General features: G+C 40.9%; 1 protein-coding gene across 9 annotated transcripts in view; it reads right to left on the minus strand.

Moving 5' to 3' along the window:
* Positions 1 to 24,072, minus strand: part of CEP112 (centrosomal protein 112) — a 360,739-nt gene that overhangs the window by 268,756 nt on the left and 67,911 nt on the right. For 8 of the 9 annotated variants that reach the window (XR_005227706.2, XM_007055085.4, XM_037914553.2 and 5 more), the window contains 6 exons: positions 23,589 to 23,675; positions 17,640 to 17,739; positions 15,685 to 15,803; positions 12,808 to 12,951; positions 1,270 to 1,424; positions 794 to 923 (listed from right to left, as the gene is read on the minus strand). Coding sequence is in view for 8 of the 9 variants with exons in the window: in XM_007055085.4 (XP_007055147.2) it covers positions 794 to 923; positions 1,270 to 1,424; positions 12,808 to 12,951; positions 15,685 to 15,803; positions 17,640 to 17,739; positions 23,589 to 23,675 (735 nt within the window). In the remaining variant the exon portion in view is untranslated. The remainder of the gene's footprint in view (positions 1 to 793; positions 924 to 1,269; positions 1,425 to 12,807; positions 12,952 to 15,684; positions 15,804 to 17,639; positions 17,740 to 23,588; positions 23,676 to 24,072) is intronic. The other variant, XM_037914554.2, reaches the window with a different exon arrangement.

Raw genomic sequence — 24,072 nt, forward strand, 5'->3', positions numbered from 1 at the left:
ACACACAGAGACATCTTGCACAGAAGTCTTGCATATTACTTCTCTTTTATGTAGTTATATAATGCACAAAAGAGTACAGATCACATACAAAACAATACATATCCTAACCCACAATGCCCTTTGTTAGTTCATCCTTCCCTTGGGAGTCCCTGGAGGCCATCTGGGCTCACGAAGGCAGGCAGGCAGGATGTGCTCCCTCATACAGGCCCCCACACTGCATTACTTCTCCCTCATGAAGTCTTCTTCCCCAGCTTGCCTTCTCTCCTTTGAGTTGTGCTCTTCCTCTCTTTATATGCCCCCCTTTCCAACACCTGGCTTTCTTTGTTCTATATTTTGGTTATTTTCCATTGCTCCTATTTTCCCACCTCCCTGCAGAGGGGTAGGATAAAACTAGTTTTCCTAAGCTTGAGTCCACCCAGTGTTCCAAGGTGTTTTCACCTGAAGAGAGGTCACTGAGTTCTAACAACCCTGCACTGTATATGGTCTAGGAGGATGTGACATGGTCATACGTGAAGGGGTGGAATCCACTTACATATTGAGGCATTCAAAAAATACAGCAATTTCATAGCACAACTTCACAATATCAATCAAATTTCATAAGTTCTACAGACAGACCCCCCAAGCCATCAAGAAAGTGAGTAGCTCCTTTGAGTAAAGTTATTCACGTGTCTTAATATTTGCACGATTGAAGCCTTACAGACCATTTTGAAAATCTGTCGCCTTATGTACATAATTGATAGGCAAGCATTTTTATACCCATTATTCCTGGGAGGTTGTATGTCTGTAAACATACCTTAGCTGCAGAGAGAGCATGTTCTTGTTTCATAAAACTTATGTCAATATCATATTTGTTTTGTTGTTGTTGAATATTCTGTTCATAATCTTGTATAATGCGATCCTTCTCTTTCTGAAAGGAGTTACACCTACAAGTATTAATAAAGGAAAAATAAAATGGAAATTTTGGCACTTTATTTGCTTTATGTAATTTTTGAAGCTTTATGTAATTTTTCAAGCTTCTGCAAAATTCTACTCACCCACCTAGTCCTCTCAATTGATAAAGTGTAAAATAAAATTGTACAATGTAAAATATATTTGTTTTTTTCATGATCATCATCTTGGTGAGTGTTGAACAGTGGTTTTTGCACCTGGGTCGCTAAATTTTCATGACAATTTCCAAAGGCTGAATTATTGAGCACTGATTTTCTTGTAGACAGAGAGTGATGTTTAGTTTTGGAATTGCTTTGGTTTAAACTCTATTTTATTAATTACCTTGATTTCATCTCTTGCAGTTCAGTGCATACTGCTTGGTAGCATTGCTCTAGATCAGTCTTTTCTTGAGATAATTTCTGACGCTGTAAATTACTATTTTCAGCCTCTACAGTCAGCTGCTGGACACGGGCCTCCAGTTCTTTGACCATCTGGTTCTAAAAGAATAGGTCATTGTTAAGAATAAATTAGTGCACACCCCTGTTGTTATTCAACAGCCTAGAGCAACTGTGGTTCTCTGGTGGTCCAGAGAAACAAGAGTTATAAAAGCAAAGCTGTCATCAGTCAGGACAGTAAATTCTATAATGTAGCAAAGCTTTCAAAATATACATGTTTCAAACAAAGTAAAGTGTAACCTCTGCCCCCAGACCCAAACTGGAACAATACTTGCACTAGATTTCTATAGATTAAAGTTTTTATACTATGAAGCAAAACAAACAGTTTAAAGAAAAAATTTCTATTAAGGATAATGTATCTTGAGTTATTTCATACCTGTCAGAAACAAACACCACTATGATCAACGACAATATAGTCTGCATGTAAAACCAAGCCCCAAAAAACAACTTGCAAGACTAATACCAGTAAACATATATATATTTTCTTTATTTGTAGTCTCTTTCAAAAACAAACAAGTCAGTTGGTCAGATAAAGCCTTTATTGCGTTGTTATGGAATCCAATTCATTTAATTTGTACATTATATTGGCACCAAATGTTTACTGTAATAAAATACTTATTCAGTTACTAAAATGAAATCATGGCTAATGCCTGTTCCCAATAAATATACTGAGAGACCAAAGAATTGAAGAATTCAGGAGTTGTTCATTATTTGCAGCCAGTCTCTTTTAGTGTCACATCCAAGAGATTGCAAAAACAACATGATATAGCAGCTGATAAAAGACATTTTCCACACATAAAATACTGTTTCTTTGTCTATCTGAGTGTGCTCACATATGTGTATGACATACTTTGAGATATACTGATAAGTGTGGCATAAGGGGGCTATTAAGAGGACTGGTTATGATATACATATTACAATATTCAATAATGCTTGACACATTTTTAGTAAATCTTCATATCAATTTACAATTTACAAATATTAACAAATACCATTCACAAATACAAACATCACCCCATGAGGTAGGTGGTATTATCCCCATTTAAAAAATGGGAAATTGGAATCACAGAGACACACACCCTGGCTCCAGGGGACGCAGCAATCAGGATCTGCCCTAGAACACAGGCATTCCAAATTCCCTGCCTGCTTCCCTCTATGTTTACCTCTCCTTATAATGAATCCCTTTTCAATAAATTATAAATGTACACTGAATATTTCTGTGTTAAACACAATGTCATGACATTCAGCATTTAAAATAAAAATATCTGAGAATTCCAAAGAATATATATTTTTTCTCTTCTCCATTCTTTCCTAAAGTAACCTTAGTGTATAAGGAAATGAGAATAGAATTCCTGAGAAGGCAGAGGTGGGAAAATAAGACACAGCTGCCTTTTCAGGATGTTCAAATCAAAGTTATTTTTATATTAACAAAGGTTTGGAGGTGGGGGAAGGGAGAGGAAGTGGAAGAATATTTTCACCCTCTGTTAAAGGAAAGTAAAAACTCAAACATCTGTCAACTCCATTCAAGTTTTGTAGTATATTTAAATGTACCTGGAGACATTTCTGACACACTCATGCAATCAGAATAGCATTACTCAAGCTTTGCAAAACAGTCTAAAACACACCAAACTTAACCATACACTTGTATTGCATTTTAAAGAGACTCTTTCCATCAATGCAAAGCCAGCTGCAGGGTCTGGTTTGTTTAGACAACAAAGAAAGTCAAGTATATTTTACTTTTAAGTTACAGGATTTGTCATGTAGCTAGTGGAGATTACTATCTTGTTTTTGACAAAAAGCAGCTTTCAGACATCCTGTACCCAATAGATTGAACTATATGATAAAATAAGGAGGATATCCCACTTTGCCAGCTGGGGGAAATTTGGCAAGAAAAAAGTTATCAACTTAATTGCCAATGAGAACAGTGCCTTCAAAGATAACTTAAGATGTCAAGTGGGGCAGAACAAAGCCAATCCCCTAAAGAAGCTTGTAGCATGCAATGAAACTGTGTTACAATTAACATGGAAAATCTGCATTGATGGCTGTAAGTTTTAGAACAAGATACAGTAGTAGTTTCAAATCAGGGTAATATCTTTTATAAATTGCATGAAAACAGTTGGCATTTTTATTATGTACATGTAGTATTAATAAGAGCGGCTTTCCTTCATCTAGTCTGCATTTTGGCCAATATGCACCTTAATGAAGAGCACATTTAAGAATATTCCTGAATCCTCTACTGTGGCTGATAAGCTGTTCAATGTACTGTGGGCATTCCCCCATAATCCAGCAGCTGTTGGATACAGTATGGGTCACTAGAGCTCCTGGACTACATGGATGTTGCATCTTGAGGCTGCGCACAGGGAGCCTAATGCAAGATCAGGATCTAAAACAGTTGTCAAAGAAGCAGCTACATCAGAGCTCACAATTTGGCCCTTTAAGCAGAAGGCTATATTAAACTCCATCCAATCAATTTTGAGTGCTTTCGCAATCTAGATTTGTGCACTAATCTAATCACCATAGGTATTCATATTATACCCCATGGTGGATTTCACACTCAATTTCCAATCAAGAATCATTAAGGATCTTCCAAACTATTAACTTGTTTTGGCCCTCCTTAGTTTTTTCTACAGATTTATAGTTTGAAATTACTGTCACCCATTCCTAAGGAATTCCCTCTTTCTCCTTGCATTCTCACTTATGAAACCTGTCCATCCTCAAAACATTTTTAACATGACAAACACTAAACCATGTCATTGTAGAAAATGCTATCACCCAAATGTTTAAAAAGAAGACACAAAAGCTCTAAATCAGAGCCTTCCTCTGGGTCTCTCAATGCATTTTGAATTATCCATTTAATTTACACTATAAACTCCTCAGGGTAGGGACTGTGAGTTCCTCTGGATCTTAACAAAAATTAATAAAAAAAAAAACTCAGTCAAGATTAAGCATCAATATTCACCCAAAATATTATTTAAAATGTTAGGAAGTGAAGATGCCTTTTAGCAGCACAGCATATTTCTTACTACGTAATATCACAAAATTATGAGATGCAACTATTAAGGGCCTTTTACCATAAATAGTCACAGTCTAGTAAAATATACAGCATGAGAGCTCTGGGGGGAAGAATTTAAGGAGCAACACTATGCTTTCAACTCTTTGAAGTGGCTGGTTGTATTACACAGGTGATATTCAGCTTCTAGAAGAAGACCTCACTCTTCAGGACCTCAAGTTGGCTGACTCATATTACATACCCCCAAACTCCTCCCCCAAACATTCTTCTCTGAGTTGCACAGATGTAAGTCCAGAACGACTCCACTGATTTTGATGATTTAGACCATTAACTCATCTTTCAATTAATCACTTGCACGGTGTGCACACATTCCCAGCCCCTTCTCTTTTTCCCAAATATCCTCCTACATATACACTTACCACAGGACAACCTCTATGGATAATGGTAAAGTAAGGTCTATGGCAGAGATGGCTGAAAATATGAGCGAGATGGCTACTTATGTAATAAAACTAATGCCAAGAACTCCTTTACATAAAGCTTTCATAAAATGCTTCCATAGCTAGTAATCCATTGTTGCTTCAGTGTTTTATAATTATTGATGCTAAATCACACACACACTTCATAACCATTGCTATCTGCACTAAAGTATATATTTTTTTCCAATAAATAAATGTTTCCCCCACTAAAACAAACACTTGTATTGTAACATTGACAAGAGTTATATCATTCAGACAATTCACTTGTTCACAATAAATGGCACTCCTGATGATATGAAACGCCATGAAAAATGAAAAAAAAGTCTAAAATAACAAAAAAAGAGAAACTAATTTTCAGTGACAGTCTAGTCTTTCATCTTAAGCCATGCCTTGAACTCTACCTTGTTTAATTATTAAATCAGGAGCTGCTCAGCAAGATCTGTCTGCTTTTGATGGTTCTTAAATTCAATCCTGATGACAGACTGTGTCCATTTTTCTCCGTATTTACTGTTGCCTATGACAAGGTCTGAATGCTAATTTTTCAATTCAACATTCATTAATGACACAATAAAGTGTATTTGACATTGCCCTTTAGCTCATTCAAACTATCACTTTTCTTTAATGTCTCATCTTGATGACAAAAGTACAAGATACCTCTTTGAAAGGGACTTGTTGATTTTTGCTAACTAATATTTACTTTATAAACTGTGTAGTGTATAGTAAATACAGTTCACAATTGACTTTCAAATTACCTGCCTTTTAGTATTTTAACAATACACAATGTGTTCCCCTGAGGTTTTTAAGAATTTATGTGGAATTCGAATGAACTCTTTTCTTCTCCAAGTGTGTTAGAACACATCTAGGTGAAGGTTAGTTGCCTACTGCTTCTTTTCTTGGAGGATTGTCTACCACTGCTAGACTGAGCAAAGAAAGGTTACCCCCAGTAACTGCCGGTGTTCCAATACACTGTCTGTATAATTCCACACTTCTGGGTGGGGACTATCCTTAATGACAAAATTAGTACCCTCTCAAAAGCAGCAACTATTGTTTCCACACACATACTCCCCCATGGAGCTGAACATTTGAGGCATGGTTATAAAAACTACCACCCCAAACGTATAGTTCCTTCTACATACTCAAAATCTATAAGTAAAGGCTCTAAAGAAGCTGCCTCTTTCTTTGTGTATTGCCTGTACAGACCTACACTTCCAGAAGATGAAGTAATAGTATGTACAGTACTCCAAAGAGAGATTCTCCCAGCCCACCAGCTAAGCCAGCTATATGGGCCATTTGACTTTAGCAAAGCTTTTGATATGGTCTCCCACAGAACTCTTGCCAGCAAGTTAAAGTAGTATGGATTGGATGAATGGACTATAAAGTGGACAGAAAGCTAGCTAGATCGTCGGGCTCAATGGGTAGTGATCAACGGCTCGATGTCTAGTTGACAGCCGGGTATCAAGCGGAGTGTCCCAGGGGTCAGTCCTGGGGCCAGTTTCGTTCAACGTCTACATTAATGATCTAGATGATGGAATGGATTGCACCCTCAGCAAGTTCGCAGATGACACAAAGTTGCGGGGAGAGGTAGATACGCTGGAAGGTAGGGATAGGGTCCCATGCACTACTATAGGCTGGGGTCCAACTGCTAAGTGGCAGATCGGCAGAAAAGGACCTCGGGATTACAGTGGACGAGAAGCTGGATATGAGTCAACAGTGTGCCCTTGTTGCCAAGGCGGCTAAAGGCATATTGGGCTGCATTAACAGGAGCATTGCCAGCAGATCGAGGGAAGTGATTATTCCCCTCCATTCAGCACTGGTGAGGCCACATCTGGGGTACTGCATCCAGTTTTGGGCCCCCCCACTACAGTAAGGATGTGGACAAATTGGAGAGAGTCCAGTGGAGGGCAACAAAAATTACTAGGGGGCTGGGGCACATGATTTATGAGGAGAGGCTGAGGGAACTGGGCTTCTTTAGTCCGCAGAAGAGATGAGAGGATTTGATAGCAGACTTCAACTACCTGAAGGCGGGGTTCCAAAGACGATGGAGCTAGGTTATTCTCAGTGGTGGCAGATGACAGAACAAGGAGCAATGGTCTCAAGTTGCAGTGGAGGAGGTCTAGGTTGCATATTAGGAAAACCTATTTCACTAGGAGGGTGGTAACCTAGGGAGGTGATGGAATCTCCATCCTTAGAGGTTTTCAAGGCCCAGCTGGGATGATTTAGTTGGAGTTGGTCCTGCTTTGAGCCGGGAGTTGGACTAGATGACCTCCTGAGGTCTCTTCCAACCCTAATTTTCTTTGATTCTATGAGCTCTCCACCCCTCGTTGGTCAGCCAGGAGCTGATTGGCCCTCGCTTTAAACCCTTTCCTGGTCTTTTGAGGCTTCTTTCCCTCTTTAGCTGCCTTACCCTGCCCTCCCTCCCTAGTTTAGTTTAGGAGCCATATTTTCAGGATCCTGTGGGTCTCATCGATTGCCTGTTCTGTGATCAGGAGGAACTTTTTCCCATTCGACCAAACTGGCAGAGGCCTGGTGGGCCTTTTTGCCTTCCTCACAGCATCACAGAGGCACAGTTAAAAAGAGCAGGACTTTGGAATTTAATATTAAGAATTTATAAGAAGAAATTTTAGTTTTGTCACAACTTGCAGCTCATCTCCAATGTGGAGAAAGGCTAAAAGGGTCAGCTCCCATTTCGCTGGGGAATCTTGTGTCTCTGCGAGAAGAGGAGACCTCAAGTCTTCACAGACCGAGGTCCCCCTCTGGGACCCTCTACCCTGTTTGCCCCCCTGGATGATGGACAGCAATAAATGTGGAAAGCTTCTTCAAAAGTTAAATTGCTCCCTGACGAGACAATAAACCACATCCCCCACCCTGTTGATGAAATGCAACATGTCACAGTGGTATTGTCCATCAACACTTGGACCACTTTTCCATTAGGTGAGGAAGGAAAGCCTTGAAAGCCAAGTAAATTGCTCTGAGCTATAACTTTTCTATATTCATATTTTTACAAATTTCCATAGACATTGCCGATCCAGATTGACTGAGAAGGAACAATATAAATGGATGAGAGAATGGAATTTTAAAGAGGATGGCACAAAGTGGGAACTGGATGAAATAGTCTTTTTCTATGTCTCAAAAACTCACTGATTTGAAGGAGTTCAACTCCATGTCACTAGGAAAAATGACAGAGCTGTTCCCAAGAGGTGGAAATTGAGGGCTCATCAGTATATCCTTTAATGTGTTGTTTAGCTGAGAAGGAGGCAAGGGATGTGTTAGCGGAAGAAAGACTTTCTGAAGCTTCCTAGAAATGTTTGTCTATGGGAGTTTCCAAGCATGAACTTTAGGAAGATGACTCGGTTTGGAAACAGTAGCACAATGAAAATAAGCCTTATATGCTACTGGATAAAAGCTTTAAAAAGGGGCGGGGAGGCAAATGACTATTTCAGCACCTAGTGGTAGGGCCATTCAGGAAGACCCTGTCTGACTCTCTTATCCTGGTTTCACGTTCTCTGACCAACATTCTGCTTCTGAATTCCAATCAAACTATAGCGGTTACATGCTCTTATATTTTATGTTTAGTGTGAAGAAAAAGTGAAGTGCAGTAGGTATCTGCTTCCCAGTGGCCACTCCAGCTACGAAGAAGGCGCCCCCTGGTATGTGACAGGGATGGCCTGGGAATCCTCCATTGAGATCTCCAGGACACCTTTTCATGGAGGTACTCGGCAATCCTTTGCAGAAGGTTTCTGCCTTATTTCTTCCAGCACAGTAGAACACTTTCCCATGCCACTCCAGTATTAACTCTGCTGGCATCAGTTCAGTACACAGCATAGCAGCACAAGGACCAGGTCTGTACCCACATGGTTGCAGCATCTGCTCCCTTGCCTCCTCCGCTACAGATAGAGTCACCTGGGAAGACAGGGGACGTTTTCATTACAACTGCTTGTACCGCAAACAATAGAGCATGTGATCCCCCACCCATGGTGATTTCCAGGTCCCTCAATCACAGTTTCCCTAACATGCCAGTGGTTTGGGTGGCAGAAACAGGAGTTCATCTCAGAATCTGAAAGCCTAGGGTAACTGCTACCAGCAGCATTAAGGGAAAGAGGGGTGGGCTTCCTGTGTTCTCTTGTGGCCACAACACCCATCCCCAAGAGCTGCCTTGGACAAAGACCACAATTTGGGAGGCTTAACATGGTCCCTGGTCTCAAAGCAACATCTATGTTGCTGAGGGGAGAAGGAATTGTCCACCTGCACTCCCAACAAGGGTTCCCACAAGTTGCAGCACAAGACTTGTCGCCCATACCACTGGGCTATACTCACCATGGCTGGAACACCTGAATAGCTAGCGGTTCTGATTAGGTTCTGGCTTGCACTTGAGTGTAATAAGGGGAGTGACTTTTAAATAGCAACCTTGTACCAGACCCAGAGAATGCACTGACAATGGTTGCCTTGTGCTTTCCATGCCTTCAGAACATCCTCCACACCAGCGGAGAGGCTTTCCCAGATTAGAAGACAGAAAAGGAGAATGCATGATGACATGTTCAATGAGATAATGAATGCCTCCAGGACAGCTGATACAGAGCTCAGAGCCAAGAGGATTTCATGGTCTGAAAAACTGGATATGGAGAGCATCCCAGGAGCATGAGTGTGCCACGCAGGATGAGATGCTGTGGATTATGAAGGACCAATCAGACATGTTGAGGCATCTGGCTGAGCTTCAGAAAAACAGCTTGAGGCTACACTCCCCCTGCAGCCCCTGCACAATGGCCTGCAAATATTGACCGGGTCCCAATCCCCCTCCCGCAAACATTCTAAGAAGCGGGTGGGGAGGAAGGTGCAGTATTCCCTCCCCTCAACACTGGGGGAGTGTACTAAGAACAAAAGGTGGCCATTCAAAGACCTTTGATGGGTAAGACTTCTGTGCTTTCACAGACAAGCTGACCTGGTTTCTCCCCTCCCAATTTTATCACACTGTTTACCCAAGGTTAAATTATTTTCCTGTTCTTTCAGTTTTTTTATGTTTGTGCAATAAAAGTCAAATTTTCAAGAATGAAATACTGTTTGTTTATTCCTAGCATTCGGGTTGGGGGAGGGGAACAGGGAGATACAGGAAAACTGATGCAATTGAGGAGATGGTATGGGAAGGCACAATGCAGATAAGCAGCGAACATTACTGTGGCTCATTACAAGAACGGGTTTCAAAGCCTCCCGGAGATGCAGCGCTCCTTGCTGAGCTCTTCTTATTGCCCTGGTATCTGGCTGCTCAAAATTAGCTGCCAGCCTATCCACTTCCATGCCCCACCTGTGCAGAAACTTCTCTCCCTTTGCCTCATAGTTATTATGGAGCACACAGCAGGCAGCGATAGCAATGGGGATACTGCTTCCAGGTCCAGTAAGCAAACTGCTTCAGCGACCCTTTAAACGTCCAAAGTCATATTCCATCACCATTCTGCACTTGCTCAGCCTATTGTTGAACCGCTCCTTACTGCTGTCCAGGTGGCTGGTGTACAGCTTCATGAGCCATGGGAGCAAGGGGCAGGCTGGATCTCCCAGCATCACTACTGGCATTTTAACATCATCAATGGTTATTTTGCAATCTGGAAATAAAAGTCCATGATTGCAGCTTTCTGAACCAATCTGTGTTCCTAAAAATGCGTGCACCTTTCCTGACCATACCATGTCGGTGAAAGGCCCCCTGTGATTCACCAGTGCTTACAACACGACTGAAAAATATCCCTTTTGGTTTATGTATTCTTTGGCAAGGCGGTCTGGTTCCAAGATAGGGACATGCATGCCATCTATTGTCCCACTGCAATTAGGGCACCCCATCGCAGCAAAACCATCCACTATGTCCTGAACGTTGCTTCTCTACTGTCAGAGCAATTCTCATTTTAGTGCTGCTGTGCTTCAGGGCTGGGGAAAGCACTGCACTAAGTTCCTGGAAAGTGCCCTTCCGCATTCAAAAGTTCAGGAGCCACTGCTCATTATCCCATAGCTGCACAACGATGAGATCGCATCAGTCAGCGCTTGTTTCCTGGGATCAGATATGGTGCTCCACCATGTTCAGCTGCTGCGTGGCTATCAGCAGCAATCTGGCACTGTTTTGCTCTATGGCTTGCATCAGGGCTGCATGAATGACATCGCAAAGTTCTGCGCGGCAGCTCCTGTCTCGGCTCTGGAAATACTGCCGGATAAGGCGCGAGATGTTTGTAATGCTCACAACAAGAGTGCACAGATGAGTGAGGTCCATGCTCCTCGGGCTATGAAATACATGTGCCTAAGCCAGACTTTCAAAAAAAGGTGTGAAAAAACATGGGTTGTTTGCCATTGATATCATGGGAGAGAGGAAGGGAGGAAACTGCATCGAGGGAGGTCGAAGCCATGGTCCCACCCTCTCCCCATGACAATGATTTGGTCTCATGCGGCATTGCAAGCCCATCCCAAAACACCATTTGGCTAGTAGAACTGTGGAATAGCTATCCACAGTGTAATGCTCTGGGCATCAATGCAAGTGCCGCTAGTGAGGATGCACTCCACCAATACAATGTATGGGATGTGGACACACCCAACCGACTTAATTACTGCGGTGGATGAATTTCGACTTAATTTAAGTCAACTTAACTTTGTAGTGTAGACATGCCCTTAGAAGTACCCACTTACATCTCTTAGCATATTTATGAGGTAGCTGCATTAATGGATTTCAGTGAGTTTCGCCTAGGCTTTACATTGAAAAGATAACTGTGATGGTGGATCTCTAAAGATGAGCAATTACAGGGAGATGTGTGATGACTTCTGGAATATCTACCCTTAAAAGATGTATCCTGAAAAAGGATCCTGCTATTTCTATACTCGCTGCGTTATATGGGCTCATTACGCTAACTGAAAAAAATAGCTAATGTCAAAATGGAAGCTTTTCATTTAACATTTGTTTGTTCTAATGGAGTAATTCTTAAAAATACTTTTAAGGACCACACATACAAAATCCCTGACATAAAGCACTAATAAAATGCCTTGAACACATTAAGCATTATCAAACAACAACAACAGATTACGGTTAGGCTTATATGACAACTGGAGTAGCTGAGCCAAATGAGTGTCAACCACCTTTTCTGGGTGTAAACCAAAAGAACTGGAAAATAACAGGAAAAGTTCAGCTTCATCAACAGGGAGAAGCAGTAGATAGGAGGAATGGTGAGAAAGTAAAACTAATAATAGGAAACATTTTCATAAAGCATTTACAGTGTGTACTCAGACTTTTTTTCCAGTTAAAGAAAAGAAAGTTGGTTGCCTACTGTAATGAAAGGGCGCTCTCAGTCACCTTCCTTATAAATGAATAACTTCAACTAACAACCTCCATCACAAAAAATACAGTTGTTATTAGTCTCAGCAGATAAACCAAGGACTAAATAAAGATGGAGACTGAATCATCTTCATTCCTAAAGATTATCCCTCCTCCAGATCAAAGGCACATTAGTGGTTAAGTCTGAAGAATTTTCCATTGGAACTGTCCCCACCCCACTGGATTTTAGCTTCCAGTACTACCAATCCAGCACCTTCCAGAAACCCTAGAATTCACAACTTTACTTTTGTTAAAAGAAGTAGGGAACTGAGATTCAAGCATCTCTAATCCAATTCTGTTGAAAAAAATACCTGCCTAGGCATTCAAAATGAAATAGTGTTACTTCTACTATCTCTTTGATGAAGCAATGTCACAGCATTGCAGCATGGTCGTGCAGGGCTGTCAAAAATCTTTTTCAGCCCCACAGTTTCTATGCACCCTTTTGTGGAGGGACAAAATAAAAATAATTCTTATCTGACCTCTTTTCCCAATACTTTCTGATACACTATGCCTTAAGAAAAATGAGCATTCCAAAATGCACAGGTGCACAAAACCTGAAGATTGCAATTCATATTTGTGGTCATGATCTAGATATTAAAAACTTACAGTTGCTTTTGTCTGTGCCAAGTACTCTGTCTCCATTTTACTAAGACGTGCATTTGTGTCCTCAAGCAGTTCTTGGATATTTTCTGTGTGTTTCTTCTGAAGATCAAATTTTTCCTTTTCCATTTCTGCCACAGCGTTGTGGAGCTATATTTAAAAAAAAAAAAAAAAATCACCAGGCTATTCAGTGACTTATAAAACTGTACAGCTGACTTTTCTGACCTTTAGAATAAAAATCTTATCATTTCCCCCCTTATTAATACACGATAAGGTTTTCTGGATCACTGCTCCAGAACTAAAAAAGGAAAGAATCTTAAGAATGTATACACCAACCAATTTATATTTAGCTTTTACAGAACATTGAAAATATATTTGTAGTTTTTGCCATTAATTTTGTTGATCCTGTATTCATTTTAATATTGAAATTGAACCACTTACTAACGTAAAAACTTTGTAAATTTTCTACTGTACAAATAATATGCTCTCCACAACTACTTTCCTTCTTCTAACAGTACGTCTCAAAATGTATGACACTGAGGACCCTGGAAACAAAACTATCCACTTACCTGAATTAGAGAGTGTTATCTGTGACACCAGTCTGAGCTACCACACTATACTTCCCAACACATTACTTCCATTCTAACACTAAGTGCATCCCTTTCTGGATTAAGAGCTTGAGCCCAGATTTGTAAAGGTATTAAGGAGTTGCTGCCCTCAGCGGTGCAACACCCAGCTGATTTAAAAGCCAAAAATCTCATCTTAAAAAGGGCTTCAATAGGATTTAGCACCTAAATATATTTAAAAATTTGGACCTTCAAATCTAAATTGATTAACAAGTCACCTTGTTGCTCAGGTTTCAGACATGCCCATTTCACTCACGATAATGACCTAAAGAACATCAACGTCACACAAATGTGGGTAATGACACTAAAATCTGTTAAAACCATATTAATTTATACATATTTATTTTTTAAATAAAAACACCACAGCAGTGGTCAGTCTCCTTGTCAGGTGCCTGAAACATACTGGAAATGCTGATCTTATGATTTTTATGCAAATTTATGCAGTGATGCTATTCATCAGGACCACCTCTTCATAGACTGTACTACGAACAGTGACAATGTAAGTCTTCCCCAGAACGAAAATTAAAACTATATAGAAGGGGAAAGTAGGTGCTGGAAAAATCAATCTATTTTTCATTTGCAGGAAACTTGATTGTGGTTAGCATGCTTTAAAAAATAATCTGAAAATAGAAATTAAGAAGTACCAATCCTTACAGACAGGAATATGAAAATGACCACCAAAGTTAAGAAAACTAATGGATACCCATTATAGGACAGTCCTTGTAACAGTTACTCAAAAACTTCTTACCCAAACAATGCATGGAACTCCACATAATGAAAGCAACTAACATGATTTTATCATTGGCTTAATATTTATTATTGGGAGAAAAAGAACTTTATTTTACGGCTATCTAGGTCTTCTTTATTAAAAATTTGGGACAGATGAAAAAAGGCCTTTTCAGTAAGCACAAAATCAGAGAATACCTGATTACACTTTTTTTTTAAAGTATATGTTACATGAAGCAACATTTTTTTTTACTCTAAATCATGCTGGAAACACAGCCCCTAGTTTGTTCTACAACGCTACATCAGCAAAATATGCTGAGTCTCCCATCAACAACTTGACTCCTTACACAACAAAGGACAGTAATGACGTGACTTTGCAAAGGTCAATGTCTATTCAAAGGGAAAAAAGGACCTAAGAAGGACAAAATGAAATAACTTTCATATACACTATAAAAATACTCTACCTATCCATCTTTATTATATTGTCTTGGAACACTGAACTCTCACTTTTTCCCCATGGGGTAAATGGTGCCTTTACACCAATCCTGTGTTTTTAGTGGATGTAAAATTAACATAGCATTTTTGTTTGCATCCTTGTACCATTGATGACAATGACAGCTTTGGGAATAGCACTTGCTAGTTAACTGTCCAGGCAGAGCAAGTATGATGAACTCAGGGTCAAAATACTGTTTTTGTAAGAAACAAAACATTGAGCATTTTTGCCTCAGGTTCTTTGCTATCGGGAAAAACAATGTTTATGAGCAAGTTTTCTTCCAAAGCAAGAAGAAAAACTAACAAGGCCTTTGGCTCATATGTCCAGGTGCCAAGACATAAAATTAAACACATCGTCTCTGGGAAGGGAGGCACCTTGACTTTGGGGCGACCTTCCTCCCACTCCAGTGGGTTAGCAGCACACTGTCTCAACAATATTGTGGCAAGGCTGGAGCTGTACTGTGATACATCTGTCTCAGCACACATTGATGCTGCCTTAAGCCTAAAAGTAAATAAAACTTTTATTGAACAATTTAAGTGTCACTGCACAAATAGCTGTTCAAAAGAGTCATTGTGGCTGTGGGCAGCCACAGTTCAACAGATAAAAAATCCACATCAGGTAAACTGTCACCAGAAGAATGTGACGGGACACCTTCCTTGTATACTCAGACAAATGGGTTTGTCAAAAGGAAAAGACAGGGCTTGCAGATAGCCTCCAAAGAAAGACTGGGATTTGCTCGTATGTTTTGGAGGACTAGGTGTAGTGATGGTGGTGGATACAAATTAAAATGGCAAAATTTTGTAGTAGGTCAAATTTACAAAGATCTATTTTAGGTGAAAAATATATTAAGAAAAACTGGCAACATTACTCTAAAAGTGAGCACAGAGAATGCAGAAAAATAATTTCAGAAGTAGCATGTGTCCCTTTTAATTTTTTAAAATTAATCGTTATCAGTATGATGAATTGTACATTTGATCTTTCCATATTTCTATTGAATGAAGACTTCAGACTTAAAGCAAATAAAGTGTTATCCATTACCCTTTTCTCCCAGTCATTGTTCAAAGAATCTGTGCTTTGCTCACACAACTTCTTTAACTCCATAATCTGCTTTTCCTTAGTCTCTCGGACAACTTGTGACTCACGAACAAGGGTCTGAACTGTCAAAAAATAAGAAAATAAACCAATTCAAGAGATGCCCCCTTCCAATACTGGCAACAAATGGAATTAGATTACTCCAGTCTTCCTTTCTGGTATCACTTTCTGATATCTTTGTGCTTTTAAAAAATGATTTTGGTTGTGTGATAACGTCCTTACAAATGTAACACTTAAATTCCATGCCATAAAACTGGATATTTAAACCATTATGGGATGCTCTCTTTCCACTGTGGTTTTGTTTACTTATAAAATATTTCCTGATGACTTTTTTTCTCTCTGTGAAAATATGAATATACAGAATTCTGTAAAACCTTCAGTAAATATATAACATAAGCAAATTAAGTACCTAAGGAAAATATAAAAACATTGCAACTCTAAATACCTTGCATCAAGATTTTACGCACTGCCAATTATTCTTAAATGTACCAGAACAACAGAAAAACAGTAGCAGTTTACATGGAATTCTCTCAGAATTTTCAAAACTGTCTAGGGATTTTGAGTGTCCAAATAAAGCACCTGAAAAAATCCAGATTTTCAAAAGAAGCTGGGCATTTACCCTCTGAAAATCAGGCCCCATAAAGATATGTCACATTGGGCTCCAAAATATTGAGGCACTCAAAATCATAGAATCATAGAATATCAGGGTTGGAAGGGATCTCAGGAGGTCTTCTAGTCCAACCCCCTGCTCAAAGCAGGGCCGATCCCCAATTAAATCATCCCAGCCAGGGCTTTCTCAAGCCTGACCTTAAAAATTTCTAGGGAAGGAGATTCCACCACCTCCCTAGGTAATGCATTCCAGTGTTTCACCACCCTCCTAGTGAAAAAGTTTTTCCTAATATCCAACCTAAATCTCCCCCACTGCAACTTGAGACAATTACTCCTTGTTCTGTCATCTGCTACCACTGAGAACAGCCTAGAGCCATCCTCTTTGGAACCCCCTTTCAACTAGTTGAAAGCAGCTATCAAATCCCCCCTCATTCTTCTCTTCTGAAGACTAAACATCCCCAGTTCCCTCAGCCTCTCCTCATAAGTCGTGTGTTCCAGTCCCCTAATCATTTTTGTTCCCCTCCGCTGGACTCTTTCCAATTTTTCCACATCCTTCTTGTAGCGTGGGGCCCAAAACTGGACACAGTACTCCAGATGAGGCCTCACCAATGTCGAATAGAGGGGAACGATCACGTCCCTCGATCTGCTGGCAATGCCCCTACTTATACAGCCCAAAATGCCACTGGCCTTCTTGGCAACAAGGGCACACTGTTGACTCATATCCAACTTCTCGTCCGCTGTAACCCCACTAGTTACTGGTCACTTTTCAAAATTCTTGACATAAAGATTTAAATAAACCATAAAGTAGGGCTGGACTAAATGCACTGAATAACTAAATTGCTCAATTCTCCACCCAGAGCTTAAAACTAATGTTGAACTTGTTACAAGGTTCCAAATTGATTATTTTCAATTAGTTTTAGAATTCATGTGCCACTGAACCTTCTACTTCTGATCGGGATTTGAGATATCAAAGTATTTCTATCACAAGAAACACTGCTTATGTGGTATTTTAGGCCCCTCAAAAACAGGTAAGCACTAAACCTAACAAGAACTTGCTGTCTCTTGAAAAATGTAGTATGGAAAATGAAGCACAAAGAGAATCCTATGAGCATCTTAGTCAAATGACAAATTATGGCCACTCTTTGCCCGCAAACTTATGCACACAACTCCTACTGCAATTCAACAGGAGTTGAACATGTGCACCTAAAGGTAAAATGTGGCCCTTAGTCATTAATGTATATAGTACCACTACACAAAAATAGAAAGCAAAAAAAAAATTCTCATAGTATCACCTTTCTTCTCTAGCTTCCTAATAGTCTCCTCAGCTTCATTCTGTTTAGTTTTGTAGAGGGTCTTCAATACCTCAGTTTCATTATTCTTTCTATCCAAAATCTGTAGTAGAAATTCACAACACTTTAACAAACCTGTGCTTGCAAAGAAAAATATAACCCACAACCAAAGAAAAATATCATATATGTGGATATATAACAGTGGAAGAGTTTTGCGCAGTCAAGAGATGCTCTGGCCTCATGGAAGTAAGGAAAAGTGTGACATTATCATTTCCACAGTAACCAACTGCAATGGTTATAAACAGAGGATGAATTCAGATGGGAAGCAGGCAACAGCAGGATATGAACTTCTCAGCAACAAAAATACTATTTTAGTGTAAATGTCCTTATTAACAAACAAAAAGTAAAGAGAAAGAGAAAATGTTACACAGACAAATAACTGATTCTGAAAAAGAATGATCTTCACAAGGCATCAAGATTTCACAGGTCTTGAACCTTGGTCCACAGGGTTCCCAATTGACTGTCACCAGCCTGCTCCCACCCAGTGGCTCACTACTAACCAACTGAGCAGAAAAGACCATGAAACCTGAAGTTACATCAGAGAGGGTTTCCCTGGGCCTGACTGGAGGAACACACTGAGCTCTGATCGACGTGCCTATTTAAATCCAGAGGAAGTTGTCCATATAACTGGGTTCTACCTGGCTGCTACACTGGACCCTGCCTTCTTGCCTGACTCCTGAATCCTGCCTTCTAACCTTGGCCCTGGTTCCTGCTTCCTGGACCTGTTCCTGTCATCCTGTTCTGTTCTTGATTCTTGCCCCCAGTCTCTGAATCTGGCTCTGACACTTGGCTTAATACTCCAACTCCTTGGCTTGATTCTCGGACTCTAGCGCAGAGAGGGGCAAACTATGGGCCGCGGGCCACATCCGGCCCACAGGACCCTTCCCTCTGGCCCTCAAGCTCCTGCCAGGAAGCGGGGTCAGGACAGGCTTGCAGAGGAGCCAGCCGAACTCCCCGGCAGCGTGGTGACCGGGGCGAAGGCTAGCCCCTTGCCCCTCCCCTTCTGCTCCTCTCCCACCCTGCCTCCCTCACAGTCACAGTTCCCCCAGCACCTGGGCAGCGTGGCTGCAGCTCCGGCCAGGCAGCACGGCTATAGTGCTGCCAGACCTGGTGCTCCAGGGCGGTGCTGTCAGGGGGAGTTCCAGGGCAGGGGGGACAGAAGGGGGAGGCGAGGAGTAGGTGAGGTTGCAGGGGGGTGGTCAAGGGGCCTGGGCCCTGCTGCCGGGGACAGGGGCAGAGCAAACCATGGCCCCACTCCACCTCCAGCATGCTTGGCCCCTGTTCCCAGCAGCCAAGCCCAGACAGGGAGCGAGCCCTGCCTGACTGCCAGGGAGAGCAGCCAAACGAGCAGGGGAAATGCACAGGGAAAGGACTGAGCCCCCCTTTCCCCCGCCCCACAGGTAACGTGGGGCGGGGAGAGCAGGGAGGGTTGGATAGGGGGCAGGGAGGCCCCAGGGTGGCGGTCAGGGGGTGGGGAGCAGGGGAGATTGGATAGGGGTAGGGGTCCCAGGGGTGGTCAAGGGGTGGGGAGCAGGGGAAATTGGACAGGGGATGGGCATCCCAGGGGGTTGGTCAGGGGGCAGAGGTGTTTGGATAGGATGCAGGAGTCCCGGGGGGGGGGCAGTCAGGGGTGGGGAACAGGGGGGGGATTGGATAGGGGTGGGGGCCAGGCCACGCCTCGATGTTTGGGGAGGCATAGCCTCCCCCAGCCTTCCCTACCCAGCCCTCCATACAATTTCTGTACCCAATGTGGCCCTGGGGCCAAAAAGTTTGCCCACCCCTGCTCTAGCTAAAACCTTTAGCTCTGACTCTGGCTCCGACCCTTCGGTTGACTCCCCAACTCTTACTCCTGCTTCAACCACTAGACCCAGCATCTTTCATAGAATCATAGAATATCAGGGTTGGAAGGGACCTCAGGAGGTCATCTAGTCCAACCCCCTGCTCAAAGCAGGACCAATCCCCAATTAAATCATCCCAGCCAGGGCTTTCTCAAGCCTGACCTTAAAAACTTCTAAGGAAGAAGATTCCACCACCTCCCTAGGTAATGCATTCCAGTGTTTCACCACCCTCCTAGTGAAAAAGTTTTTCCTAATATCCAACCTAAATCTCCCCCACTGCAACTTGAGACCATTACTCCTCGTTCTGTCATCTACTACCACTGAGAACAGCCTAGAGCCATCCTCTTTGGAACCCCCTTTCAGGTAGTTGAAAGCAGCTATCAAATCCCCCCTCATTTTTCTCTTCCGTAGACTAAACATCCCCAGTTCCCTCAGCCTCTCCTCTTAACTCATGTGTTCCAGTCCCCTAATCATTTTTGTTCCCCTCCGCTGGACGCTTTCCAATTTATCCACATCCTTCTTGTAGTGTGGGGCCCAAAACTGGACACAGTACTCCAGATGAGGCCTCACCAATGTCGAATAGAGGGGAACGATCACGTCCCTCGATCTGCTGGCAATGCCCCTACTTATACACCCCAAAATGCCATTGGTCTTCTTGGCAACAACGGCACACTGTTGACTCATATCCAGCTTCTCGTCCACTGTAACCCCTCGGTCCTTTTCTACAGAACTGCTGCCTAGCCATTCGGCCCCTAGTCTGTAGCGGTGCATGGGACTCTTCTGACCTAAGTGCAGGACTCTGCACTTGTCCTTGTTGAACCTCATCAGATTTCTTTTGGCCCAATCCTCCAATTTGTCTAGGGCCCTCTGTATCCTATCCCTACCCTCGAGTGTATCTACCTCTTCTCCCAGTTTAGTGTCATCTGCGAACTTGCTGAGGGTGCAATCCACACCATCCTCCAGATCATTTATGAAGATATTGAACAAAACCGGCCCCAGCACCGACTCTTGGGGCATTCCGCTTGATACCAGCTGCCAACTAGACATGGAGCCATTGATCATGACCCGCTGAGCCCGACGATCTAGCCAGCTTTTTATCCACCTTATAGTCCATTCATCCAGCCCATACTTCTTTAATTTGCTGGTAAGAATACTGTGGGAGACAGTGTCAAAAGCTTTGCTAAAGTCAAGGAACAACATGTCCACTGCTTTCCCTTCATCCACAGAACCAGTTATCTCATCATAGAAGGCAATTAGATTAGTCAGGCATGACTTGCCCTTGGTGAATCCATGCTGACTGTTCCTTTGTCTCAGCCCCAATACAATATAATGTAACAGTAAATTTAATAGTGTTGAAGACAATCCAAGAATGTAAGCATAAATTTTATTGATAAATGCTCAATTAATCCCTCTGGGATCCCACCAAGGCAAGACCACAAACGCAGGGAAGAAAAAGTAAGATGCAATGTTTTCTTTATAAAAGAATTAACACTTCAGCATTCAGTGGGTAAACAATTTTTCTCTTTTATTTTAAAATACTGTAAGACATTGTCCCAAGTGACCCTGCTGTGTCTCTCAAAAAAAATATAATTGGCTATTCCAAAAGTAAAAGCAAGGGAAGCATTTTTGGGCCTTACCCTGTCTTTTGGTAGTACTACATTCTCTATGGGGATACAGTGTCCACACTGATGACCCACTCCAACTTCCTCTCCATGTCTGACACCTTTAATAGCATTCAGTTGTTTTCTTTTTCACTCCCATCAATACATCTGCCTGTACCCTTAATATCTCATTAAAAACTCCCTCTCCCCATTATCTTACCTCTGAAACTATTTATATATTTGCTTGCAATTCCTTTACTATGTTTTGTGGGTCTTTCCAAAGACAGTACGCTCTAATGGAGATTTACTATGGTGTTCTATGTACACTGGAATCTACAATCCAAAGGCAAAGACAACTTTTTGTCTAGCTTCATTGTCCATAACCACTCTTTGGTTATACATAAAATTATATCTCTATACTCTGATCCTTCAGAAAATCACCAGTTCTCTCTGTCCAGTCAAGTACTTTGATCCTATCAGACTCATTAGCATAATTTGCTTTCTCAGTCCCACCTTTGCTGATCTTTACCCCCATCAACTCCTTGCACTGATATCTCAACCTTCTTCCCTGCCTCCCCTGAATGAATCTGGCCATCCCAAGAGAGCACTACTGTTGGAGGCAAGCCACAGAAGGAAAGCAACAGATATGTAGGGATATGGAAGCCTCTCATCTGGACTTCCTTCCTTTCCTTAAACCATCAAGATTATTTTTAAAAAAATTTTACTCTTTTTTTCTTTCCACATTCTCATAAAAAAGATTTAAACTTTAGTTGTCTTGATATGTTGACAGCAAAAGACAATCCTATATAGGTATATGTATTTATAAAAATACAAACACCTCTGTATTTATAAAAATATACTTATCATTGAAATTGTACAGGCAAACTAAATTTATAGTACTGTCTAATCTGAATATTAAAATAAAAAGATGTATATTTATGTAAGTTCTCATGCTTCTGGATGCAGTTTAAGACACTATTTTAATGAATATTATAAACTGAACGTTAAACTTAACATTTATGTTTCAGTTAACGTTAAAACATTTTATAGTAATTCTAAAAACCTCACATCAAGCAGAACACTGCCACCCCAAAACAGAATGTTACTCTCTCCTACATTAAATAGTCTTGTGATTAAAGAATTAATGCAACACTATTCAACTTCTTCTAAAACATATCCAACATGATAAAACAACTTCAAAAGATGGAACCTTGACAGCAGTTTGAAAAAAACAACAACTAAGGAGATGAGAAAGCATCTCAACTATTCCTTTTCTTACAAAGCTGTTTCCTTTAGACTCTCATCTTCACTAGCCGGTTACACTTACAAGCTTTCAGAACAGATGAGTCAAATATGCACCTGACCAAATATTAACATCCTTTATGGGAGTCTTTGATGTGTCATAGTGTTGTGTCAACTGACTTCCTCCAAGCCTGTGACTCAGTTTTGAAAAACAAAACTGAGACACTCAGTAATGCTAAGCCTAAATTAGGATAAGGCCCCACGAATCTCATCCTGTGAGGTACTGAGTTCTCAACTCCCATTAACTCCTTGGGAATTAAGGGCGATCAGCACCTTGGAAGAAGCACTGAGTACCTCAGAGGATGTGACATTATGTATAAAAAGCACGATACTGAGATAAACAATAGAGGCGATGACAGTCTTTTTAAATCATTTGCAAAGTGATGCTTTGCAACACAGTCAGAAGAAACCCTACATAGCCCAAAGTCACCATTATTAGGTGACAGTTTTTTGCGGTGCAGAATCAAAAGTTAAAACAAAAGTTTGATGAATTAAGGGTGAGCTGAAGTGTGAGCGTGTTCAACTCTTGCCACTCTTCTTATTAAACCAGCCTACTTTTTCAAGCACAGCATCAAAAATAAAACAGGGAAACCAAGGTCCGGTTACCGTGCGGATAAGCAAATGCATTTGGGAGACTCATTTAAACAATTAAAATAAAAAGAAAATGTTCAAGGGGCACTGAACTTTAGATTAAAACCAATAAAAGCCAAGGGATACAAATTTACAAACACAATGCTAGGAGTTAAAGCTGGAGCTTCCAGAACAATAATCCGAAGGTGGTCTTGGTTAATGATAAAATCACAGGGTTTCCAGCTTCACTATCAGATGAAGCCGCAAAAGTTGCTGGGTTGTGAAGCAAAAAAATGTTGTTCAAACCCCCGTATCTGCAATATCATCACATAGCACATACAATAACTTTTCACAGAGACATTTTCTTTTTCCAAGTTCATGCCAGTATTGGAGATCTCCCTTTCAAATCAATTTTTGCAAACTGCAACAAACAACAAAATCTTATTTTAAAGCAAAATGAATATTCTGAAAAAGCTAAAGAAATTAAATTCAGCTCTGAATTATTTATTAGGAGCATATTCGATAGTATACAGATTCATGAACTGTACATCCCTCAGAAGTAACATCCAAACATTTCTTACCTTCTGAACATCAGCATCATGCTTCTGTTGTAATTTAAGCTTTTCTTCATGAAATTTAGCTTCCATTATTTTTGTTTTCATCTCCAGCTTTAAAGGAAAAAGATTACTCATAGTTATTAACTGACTTTCAGAATAAAATTATATTAAGGCCCTTCAGTGATTATTTACTTTCCATAATTAGAAAACTAGTCTTTTGCTTGGGGGGCAGAGGGTTTGCTACTCGATAAAGGATACAAAAAAATTCAGGTACAGTTTTTGAAGTGTTTTCATACCATTTATTTCATACAAACATTAACAGTTTCAATCTGCACCCACTGTTTAAAAAAATTGTAGAAGATTTTAGCTGGTGAAAGAAACGACAATCACTGTCCAAAAAGCTAAAATTATATTTTTAAACAAAACAGTGTGAAAAGAAAGTTTTAATATTTGTGATAATACACATAAATCATGCTAAAAGCTCGTATTTATTAGGCAGGTGTTTCTC

The sequence above is a fragment of the Chelonia mydas genome, chromosome 14 (genome assembly GCF_015237465.2).
Source record: "Chelonia mydas isolate rCheMyd1 chromosome 14, rCheMyd1.pri.v2, whole genome shotgun sequence".
Taxonomy (NCBI): Eukaryota; Metazoa; Chordata; order Testudines; family Cheloniidae; genus Chelonia; species Chelonia mydas.